This window comes from Cucurbita pepo, chromosome LG01 (assembly GCF_002806865.2).
Source record: "Cucurbita pepo subsp. pepo cultivar mu-cu-16 chromosome LG01, ASM280686v2, whole genome shotgun sequence".
Lineage (NCBI taxonomy): Eukaryota > Viridiplantae > Streptophyta > Magnoliopsida > Cucurbitales > Cucurbitaceae > Cucurbita > Cucurbita pepo.
Genome location: NC_036638.1, coordinates 16271097 through 16281117, shown reverse-complemented (window position 1 = coordinate 16281117; position 10021 = coordinate 16271097). Strand labels below are relative to the sequence as shown.

Here is a 10021-nt window from a genome sequence, read left to right as displayed (position 1 = left end):
AATGACATCAGAGCCAGACACCGAACGGTGTGTCTAGCGAGGACGCTGGGCCTCCAAGGAAGGGGTGGATTGTGAAATCTCACGTTGGTTGGAGAGAAAAACGAAACATTCCTTATAAAACTATGAGACTGACGACAATAAGTAACAGGTCAAAACGAACAATATTTATTAGCAGTGGCTTCGGGATGTTACATTTACAATATTATCAATAGAGAGTTGCACAAAAGTAGTGGTCTGGACGTTAATAGTAAAAAGTACATTATTTTTGGTAATTATGTAAATTAGTTGTTGGTTTAATATTTTAAATTGGTGTGGTAAATAGTAAAAATCATTTTACATTAAAAGGAGATGGAAAAGAATGTAAGAGTTGATATCTAAATATTAGATTTAATAATATAATTATTAATTTTCAATATTATTATATCTTAATAAATCTAATAATATTTTATAAACAAAAATATAATAAAATATTCTACCTGTAATGTTCCATATTGATTGGAAGGGAAACAAGTGGTAGCGAGGACACTGACCCTGAATGAGAGTGGATTGTGAAGAGAACGAAAACATTTTTTATAAGGTGTGGAAACTTCTCCCTATCATACGCGTTTTAAAACTATGAGGCTGACGGCGATACATAACGGACCAAAATGGACAATATCTGCCAGCTGTGTGCTTGGACTATTACAATTGGTATCAGAGCTAGGCACCGAGCAGTGTGCTAGCGAGGACGCTAGCTCTAAATGAGGGTGGATTGTGAGATCCCACATCGGTTGGAGAGGGGAACGAAATATTCTTTACAATGGTGTGGAAACTTCTTCCTATCATAAGCATTTTAAAACTACGAGGCTGACGACGATACACAACGGGCCGAAACGGATAATATTTGGACTGTTACAGTGGATATCAGACCTAGGCACCGAGCAGTGTACCAACGAGTATGCTGAGCCACAAAGAGGGGTGCCTCATCGATTGAAAAAGGAAACGAGTGCCAGCGAGAACGCTAAGCCCCGAGAGAGGGTGAATTGTGAGATCCCATCGATTAGATAAGAGAACAAAGGGTGTAAAAACTATGAGGTTAACCGCGATACGTAACGAGATAGTGACCCGAACGGGAATATAATCGAAACCTAAAAAGATATCAGGCCCATTGGTAGGCCCACATATTTGCCACTTATAGTACTGGCCCAATTATATAAAATACATGGGCTATTGAAGTATAGGCCCAAATCGAAAGCTAGAATCTAAAAAGATATCAAGCCATTTATATCTTATTAATTAATTAATTTAATGAATTAAGGCTCATTTATGCCTTTGTTAAAGTTTATTGATGTTAAATAATACATATAATTTTTTTTACGAGTGAATAGATAATTACAAGTAAATCTATTATTTTATTCTCTTAAAATTAAACATTTAAATTCTCAATTTTATTCGTATTGTACTATAGATATAGATGCACACACGTACGTATGCATACTGTGTAAAAGTAAGTTAAAGATGATATGACATCTTAACGTATGAACGTAACCTTTTTTTAAAAAGAGAAATATGAAAAATATTTTTTAAATATAAAAATTTAATATTTATTATCTGACAAATAAATATGTGCGGAGCGTAAATTTTTTTATTTACTTTTACAAGATCGGATTCTTATAAAGAATTATTTTTCTATATATATATATATTAAAAAAACATTCATTTCAAATAATTTTTAATATAATTTATATTAAAAAGGTAAAACTAATAAATTAAATAATATTTCAAGAGAAAAATATAATGCAATGATAAAAATAATTTCGAAAAATGCAAATTTAAATATTATAATATAACTTTCAATATTTTAAAAAATATATATTTATTTATTTATTAAATGAGAAAATATATTATATATTTTCAATTTTTGTGCCTTGATTTCTCTCATAATTCTCCATTAAATAAATATTTCTAATAACAAAAAATAGACCCCCAAATTTATATACTATATNATATATATATATATATATATATATATATATTTATTTATTTATTTATTGTGTTTATATTCTCAACCTTTATAGAAAAGGGTAAATAAGTAAATACAATATGATATCTATAAATTATTTAACAAATTTGGAATAATATCTATTTTAAAAATATTTATTGAAATTTGATTCTTTTTTTAATGGACCAAGGCACCCCTTCAACACAATGGAGAGACAATTATGAAAAAAGAATATATGCGTATCTTTTCAATGAAATTATTGTATTATTTAATTTTTAAAAACAACTCATCATCCACAAATTAGCATTATGATCAATTAAGGAATTTTTTTTTTTCTGGGATCAACAATTTTGATTGTTCTTACAATGATTCGCAATGATAATCCAAAGAAAAAGAGAGGAAACAAAAAATTACTTCATAAATCAAATCATCAGAGACAAAAATGAGCAGCAGATCTATACATTCTTTGATTTTCTGTTAGTTTCCCGAGAAAATTTGTGTGTAGGATTTGCTAATGGTAGTCAGTTTGGGATCTAATTCTTTACAGAATCACTAAAATCAAAATTAAAATTAGTTGAGGAGTTGTTCATCTTCTTCTTCTTCATCAATTCCTTGTGGATTTTTCTTTAATCAAATGAGGTCTCAGTTTCCTGACATCGGACAATTGAACTGGTTTGAGGAAGAACTCTTCCGCTCCTTCTTCCAAGCATCTGTTGATTCTTGAAGGAACATTCTCAGAGGACATGATCACAACTGGTATGTCTTTAAGAGATTTCGATTCCTGCAATTTCATCGCACGGATTAGTTATTGATTCTCGGTGGATTCGATTCTTTTAATTGCTCTGTAGAATCGGAAGGAGGAAAAAGAAATTAGGGCAAACCTTGATCTTCCTGAGGAGATCGTAGCCACTCATTCCAGGCATACTGTAATCCGTGATGATCAAATTCACATCCACTTCCTGAAAACAGAAATGATCGAACAAGTTAGAGACAGAAGAAACAAAAACGAACAAAAATCGCGAGGCAAGAGAGAAAATCAGGGCTACATACTTGAATTGAGGGGGGGAGTTTGGAGTGTTGTTCATCATCAACATCATCATCGAGATCAGGATCTTCAACAAGACCGAGAAATTCCAAGGCCTTGGTACCGGAATCAACAGCAGTAACTAATGAAAAACAGAACAAACAAACACCGATCAGTCGTGAATCGGAGAAGAAAAAAAACATCCAATCGTGAACAGAAACAGGAAGGAGCGATTAATACCGTGATAGGAGGAGGTTTTGAGGAGGCGCTCGATCAATTTCCGATCGATGAAGCTATCATCAACAGCAAGAACATGAAACCGAGTGGTTTCAACATCAACAGCCACAGCAACACCCATAGCTGGTAGAATCGCGATTCTTCAGCGACAGAGAACTTGAATTGGAGAAGAAGATCGAAAGAGAACTGATAAGAATGAGAATGAATCGAAGGAGTTTTATATCTATGGATGGAAGGAGCGAAGATCGATTCGATGTAGGAGGGAAAATCTTGGAATGTGACAGTTGGAAAGCGAGATCCGACAGATTTGATTCGGAATCGAGAGGATCTTCAAGGTTGATTTGGTTTAGACGGGGGCGACTCTTGACCAATTGTTTAATCGATTTTGCCAAATCAAAGTGTTGGTTGATTTTCGAGCAGCCGTGGGCGCGCCTGTTTGCCTCTGATGTTTTAGGACAACCACATCCCCCCCACCAACTTCTCTTACCATTTTCTTCCCTTCCTTTTTTATAATCATTCTATTTTGACGTCTCAATTTTTTTTTTTTTTTTTTTTTTAATTTTAAAATATTATAAGATTAGATTATAAAATAACACCCATCATGGTTAATTTGACTCGGTTGCGTCGTGACTAAAATGGAATATATATTGTCGTATGATGTAATGACCTAAGCCCGTCGTTAGCCGATATTAGCACTTGTCACAATCGCACTTTAACAGCAGCAGCAGACTTGTGATTGTGTGACACTCACTTTTCAGCCAAGCGACGTATGCTCGAGCCTCTAGCCCCGCCAAGCGACGGCTACAGCCACTCACTTTAACAGCAGCAACAAGTGAGTTAAGCCTACTTGTTTTTGCGTCGCCTACAGCCAAGCGACGTATGCTCGAGCCTCTAGCCCCGGTTCAAGAATAAAGTTTTAGAAAACGGGGACAGAGGGATTTCGAAAGAGAATTTTGGAAGTAAGATTAGAGGAATTGAAATTTGTGTTATATGGGAATGTAAGCAAAAGGCAAAAACAAGCCTCTAACCCCGGTTCAAGAATAAAGTTTTAGAAAACGGGGACAGAGGAATTTCGAAAGAGAGTTTTGAAAGTAAGATTTGAGGAATTGAAATTTGTGTTATATGGGAATGTAAGCAAAAGGCAAAAACAACGACTTACTACATATAACTGTTAGGTAGGGGGTAGGGATCTGGTTTTAAAACGTGTTTACTAGGAAGAGGTTTTCAACCCACCTCCTTTGGGGGACCCAGTCTCGATGTCTAACTCTGATACCATTTGTAACTGCTCCCCCAACATACTCGCTGGCACACCGCTTGGTGTCTAGTTATGATACCATTTGTAATAGCTCAAGCCCACTACTAGTAGATATTGTCCTTTTTAGGTTTGTCATTGAAAAGCTTCCTCTCAAGGTCTTCAAACTCGTTTTCCACACCCTTATAAGAAACATTTCGTTCCTCTCTCCAACCAATGTGGGACCTCACAGCTCATGATAATACTTCAGTGAAACTAAAGCCCCACTTTCATTTTTCATCCAGCTTTGCGATTTCGCTAGACTTTAAACTAGGTTCTCATTCACTCATCAAACACAATTTATGCATAAACGAAGCTCGTTAAGTCATACACGCCACTCGTACGTGCATGTTCACTCGCTTGTAACTTCTAAACCAAATCATAAGGCTCGACCTTCCCTCTACACTAAGCCAAAGTCCATCAAATGCATCTCACATCTTATCTCATCATCTTAACCCCGAACAACATAGGCTATGCAAACTGATGTCATCCCAAATCTTGGAATGCCACAAAGACATAATTTGACTCATGGTATCGGTTCTCGATAAACTAAAATAGTAATTTAACATTAATATATCCTTAACCCAAAATAATAATAATTTAAAATTCGTTATCTCCAAGAAAGATTTGAAAAAGGATATAATTTAAAATTTTATATTGATATGGTATCTGAAAATAATAGAAAATAAAAAGTTTACTAATATAAATTTTTAATTATGATTTTATAAATTAAAACCAAATTCATAATTTAACTAAATTTTATCTTATAATTTTTTTTATTGGTCTTAAAAAAAAACTATATATAAAAAAATGTATAATAAATCTTTAAAAAAAATTTAAATACAGTTCAATATATTCATAAATTTAATTAAATATATTTTAATTCATAATTCTTTAATTTTAATTTACTCGAACTTTACTTTAGTTCTTAAAATCTCTAAAAAATAATTATTTTAATTCTGATCGATAAATTATTATTAATTATTATTCTACGACTTTTATTATTAATTAAATCTCTTAATAAAATTCACCATTTTTAACAAAAAAATCAAACCTCTTTTTATTTATTATTCAAACATATTTTAAATATTTAATAGTTCTATGTCAAACCTTATAAGAATTAATTAATTAATTAATTAGATTTGATTTATTTTTATATAAGTGCAAATAAAAGTGATGATAGGAGATGATAATATATTTTTTGGATAGTCAAAATCTTCTAAAATAGTCTAAATATCAAATAAATAAATAAATAAATAAATATATATATATATATATATATATAGCTATTATATGTGTATGTATATGTATGTATATGTATGTATATATATATATATATAATCCTAACATGAAAATCTTTGATGAGGCCCCACCAAGATTGTAATGTCTTAAATGGGCCCTACCAAAGCATATAATATATCATCAAAATCTTTATAAAAAGGAACACACATTGAAGTTGCTTCTCATTTGCCTCCTTCTACCCATTATTCTTGTTCCTCACATCAATGTTTATTTTTTTTATTTCTTTAAAAAAGCGATCCCGAGCATGAAATAAAGTTAATGAGAGGAAGAACGACGTCTGATTCGAGGTAAACTTCATGGCTGTTTCGTTTACTCCGACCTCTTTTTATAAGGTGATTTGGGTTGTTTCCCTCTTATCAATTTTTGAAGCAGCTTATTGCCCGATCGGAGAGTGAAACAGATCATTAAACTAGAATAACTGTTGAGGAATAAACGAGTGAGTTATAAGCGGTGGCTTGGTGGAAGGACCCGCCAATTAATATTTATTTATTTATTTAAATAGTTAATACATGTAAAGGTCACCTAAGGCTTAAATCCAACTACAAAAATGGGTTGACTTTAATAATTTATGACCAATTTAAATATTATTAATAATGGGTGTATTAGTTGAATTTTTAACTAGTTATGAACACTTTCAAATTGTCAACCTAAAAGTTCAATTTTTAGAAGAATATAAAAATTCAATTTTTAAAAAATAAATGTAACAGTCTAAGGCCACTGCTAGCAGATATTGTTTGATTTGATTCGTTAACCTCACGATTTTAAAACGTGTCTATTAGGGAGAGTTTTCCACACCATTACAAAGAATGTTTCGATTCCCAGTCTACTAGAAAGTTTTCGTGTTTGCCCTCGTTAACCCTCCCAAACTTAATTCCGAGACTTGCAAATTCAGTTTACTACATTTTTTTTTCTGAGTTTGAACCCAATTCTTTCACGCCGAAATAAAAATACAAAATGTGGAACTTTTGGCAGATTCATTAAGAAATCAAGTTCTACGTAATAGTGTTTTTCATGTGCTTAGTAGTGAAGTGCTTGCGAGTAATTTTGGCCTGAGGCTTGTTATTGTTTCAACAAGTACAGAATTAACAAAGCATTTCTTATAAAAGTGTGTAAATCTCTCATTAATAGACGTGTTTTAGAACTGTGAGACTAATGGCGATACGTACCGGGTCAAAGCGGACAATATTTGTTAGCAATGACTTTGGACTATTATAAAAAAAAATCAGAGTGGCACAGCAGAAGCGTGGTGGACCCATAACCTACAGGTTTGAGATCGAAATCTGGCTCTGATATCATTTGTAATATCCAAAATTCTTTTTCCAACGATCAAATTTGAAAAGAAGGCGGCGGCGGTGGCGGCGGCAAGGACGCGCAGACGCAGGTGTAAGGCGTGCGCATTGGCTTGTGCGGGCTGTCGTCCGCGCCTGCGAGAATGCTTGGGGCAGCCCCTTTGGACTTCCATGGACTTTGATCAAATTATGTAGCCTTTATAAATTTGGAAACCCTTTTGTTTAAACTGTTTAGATTTTGCAGTTAAATGTTGAGTTGAGGCTTTGAGCAGGGCGGACAGGCCAGCTTCTATCCCGTCCACCTTGATTTTGTAGCGTTTTCATTTCACTTAGTATTTTATCCCGTCCACCTTGATTTCACCTAGTGTCTTCATTTCAATTCCCTCGTTTTGTACCGAGGTCTTGTAAGGATAGTCGAGGTGCTTTAATCACAACGGACTTTGACAACTCAAGATGTGTGTGTGTGTATATATATAGAATACTAACTTTCAAGCGTGAACAACTCATCCCGCCACCTTGATTTTGTAGCGTTTTCATTTAACTTAGTATTTTATCCACCCCTCCACCTTGATTTCGCCTAGTGTCTTCATTTAAATTCCTTCGTTTTGTACCGAGGTCTTGTAAGGATAGTCGAGGTGCTTAGAATCACTACGGACTTTGACAACTCAAGATGTGTGAATATATATAACTCTTACTCTCCCCTCAATCTGCAAAATATGCACAAATGAAACTTATAATGATGTCACATACAGGTTTTCCTCGTCTAAAATACATGAAAATTAACTTTGAAAAGTTCAAATAAACTAAAATCTAAGGGAGGGAGGGAGGGAGGGAAAGGTTTAGTTTCTCTGTATCAACAGCAAATACTCTAGGGGACCTCTAAAACACATCTTCACAGCAAACTCCGGATATTTTGAAACGTAACATAGGAAAGGGAAAGGGGCTTTTTCTCCAGTTGCACACAGTAGATGGTGGATGGATTACTGAGGCGTCTGGGTATGAGGCGGGGGGCCTGGTGGTTGCGGTGGAGGCATCCCGGGTTGACCGCCGAACTACAAAGAAGAAAGCAGAATATTCAAGAAATCGAGTACGCTTAATAAGAAAAGTTCCAAGAACAACCATAAAACAAAAGAATATTCATGTGTACGAATACCATTCAATCATTGAAATATCAAAGAAAGCAGAATATTCGAGAAATCGGGTGGCTTAATAAGAAAAGTTCCAAGAACAACCATAAAACAAAAGAATATTCATGCGTATGAACACCATTCAATCATTGAAATATCAAAGAAAGCAGAATATTCGAGAAATCGGGTGGCTTAATAAGAAAAGTTCCAAGAACGACCCTAAAACAAAAGAATATTCATGCGTATGAACACCATTCAATCATTGAAATATCAAAGAAGAAAGCAGAATATTCAAGAAATCGGGTACGCTTAATAAGAAAAGTTCCAAGAATGACCATAAAACAAAAGAATATTCATGCGTACGAACACCATTCAATCATTGAAATATCAAAGAAGAAAGCATAATATTCAAGAAATCGGGTATGCTTAATAAGAAAAGTTCCAAGAATGACCATAAAACAAAAGAATATTCATGCATACGAACACCATTCAATCATTGAAATATCAAAGAAGAAAGCAGAATATTCAAGAAATCGGGTACGCTTTATAAGAAAAGTTCCAAGAATGACCATAAAACAAAAGAATATTCATGCATACGAACACCATTCAATTGAATATCAAAGAAGAAAACAGAATATTCAAGAAATCGGATACGCTTAATAAGAAAAGTTCCAAGAACGACCATAATACAAAAGAATATTGATGCGTACGAACACCATTCAATCATTGAAATATTTGTGCACTGCTAAACTATGATACCAACCCAGTGTTATCAATCTTCCATGAGTTAAATTACCACAATGTTGCAGCAAACAAACTCGACAGAGTAACTTGTTTCAATAATTTAGGTTGTCAATCAGTTTTGCAACCATGAAAATGATCATGCACGTGATGCCATTAACTTCACTAGTAACAAAAGCTTATAGATATTATTCATGCATGCTCATAGCTTCAAATTCCCCATCTTCCTATTTCTTTTGCCCTCATTAGATTGCATTTTCCTCTATTCTCACTCTTTCATCTGTTTTAACCGTCTAATATCATCGGCTTGTTTAACGCACATTCAGAAAAGACGAATTCAGATTCGAGATTGGTTGAGGGCTATGCTGCCAATACATAATGTGTTACTAGGAAATGGGGGAAAAAAAAAAAAAAAAACTCATTCGTCTGCCTTCTCTATTTTACTCTTTCGATGAATCCTATTCCCCCCACGGTTAAAAGACATACTGTATACTAGCCTTGGTTATAGTTGTAGAACAGGATTATCCCATTTGAACCGCCTATCAGGACAACGTTGAACAATACAGCCTAGATTTTGGTTTCAATTGCAGTGTCATAAATAAGAGTACACATTTAACAGGCTCAAGGTTGAATGCTTAAATGCACTTCCAATTAAGTTTTCTCTGTGATGGAAAACTGATAGCCGAATGAAGATACTAGTGATAACGATAACCGTCATAACCATACCTGGTACGGATTAAACCCTGGCGTCATTTGCATTTGCCCAGCCTGTGTTCGATTAAATGCACCACCCTGTTGATACATTGGTGCCCTAGACGCATTTGATGGGCCCTGCATATTTGTTAAGCCGTTCTGAAAACCTTGACCAGAAGGTGGAGCGCCACTAGTAGGCATAGGTCCAGAGTGCATTTGATTCATGCCCATAAAATGGTTTTGTTGCATGGGAGGAACCATCTGATTCATGGATCCTTGCATCCCCTATAAGGCATAGTTAAGTTCATCAGGCCTTCAAAAGAAAAGGGGGGGGGG

The 10021-nt window shown here is 34.3% G+C and overlaps 2 protein-coding genes across 3 annotated transcripts in view; both read right to left on the bottom strand.

The window, feature by feature from the left end:
- Positions 1–2379: 2379 nt before the first annotated feature.
- Positions 2380–3698, bottom strand: LOC111781504 (two-component response regulator ORR4-like). The gene is made up of 4 exons (XM_023662148.1): positions 3246–3698; positions 3032–3147; positions 2863–2940; positions 2380–2762 (listed from the first exon to the last, which is right to left on the bottom strand). The coding sequence occupies exons 1-4, from the start codon at positions 3361–3363 to the stop codon at positions 2586–2588; spliced, it is 489 nt and encodes a 162-aa protein (XP_023517916.1). The 5' UTR covers positions 3364–3698; the 3' UTR covers positions 2380–2585.
- A 4097-nt stretch (positions 3699–7795) lies between these two features.
- LOC111807465 (flowering time control protein FY-like) overlaps positions 7796–10021 on the bottom strand; it is a 14171-nt gene continuing 11945 nt past the window's right edge. For both annotated transcript variants that reach the window (XM_023693203.1, XM_023693212.1), the window contains 2 exons: positions 9719–9970; positions 7796–8176 (listed from right to left, as the gene is read on the bottom strand). In XM_023693203.1, coding sequence (XP_023548971.1) covers positions 8105–8176; positions 9719–9970 — 324 coding nt within the window. In that variant the 3' untranslated portion in view covers positions 7796–8104. The remainder of the gene's footprint in view (positions 8177–9718; positions 9971–10021) is intronic.

Excerpts from the sequence above, each read along its gene's own strand:
- LOC111781504 (XM_023662148.1), bottom strand. The coding sequence starts at position 3,363 with ATGGGTGTTGCTGTGGCTGTTGATGTTGAAACCACTCGGTTTCATGTT. Across the intron at positions 3,148-3,245 it reads CAAAACCTCCTCCTATCACG|TTACTGCTGTTGATTCCGGT; the intron begins GTATTAATCGCT and ends GTTTTTCATTAG. Across the intron at positions 2,941-3,031 it reads AACTCCCCCCCTCAATTCAA|GAAGTGGATGTGAATTTGAT; the intron begins GTATGTAGCCCT and ends TTCTGTTTTCAG.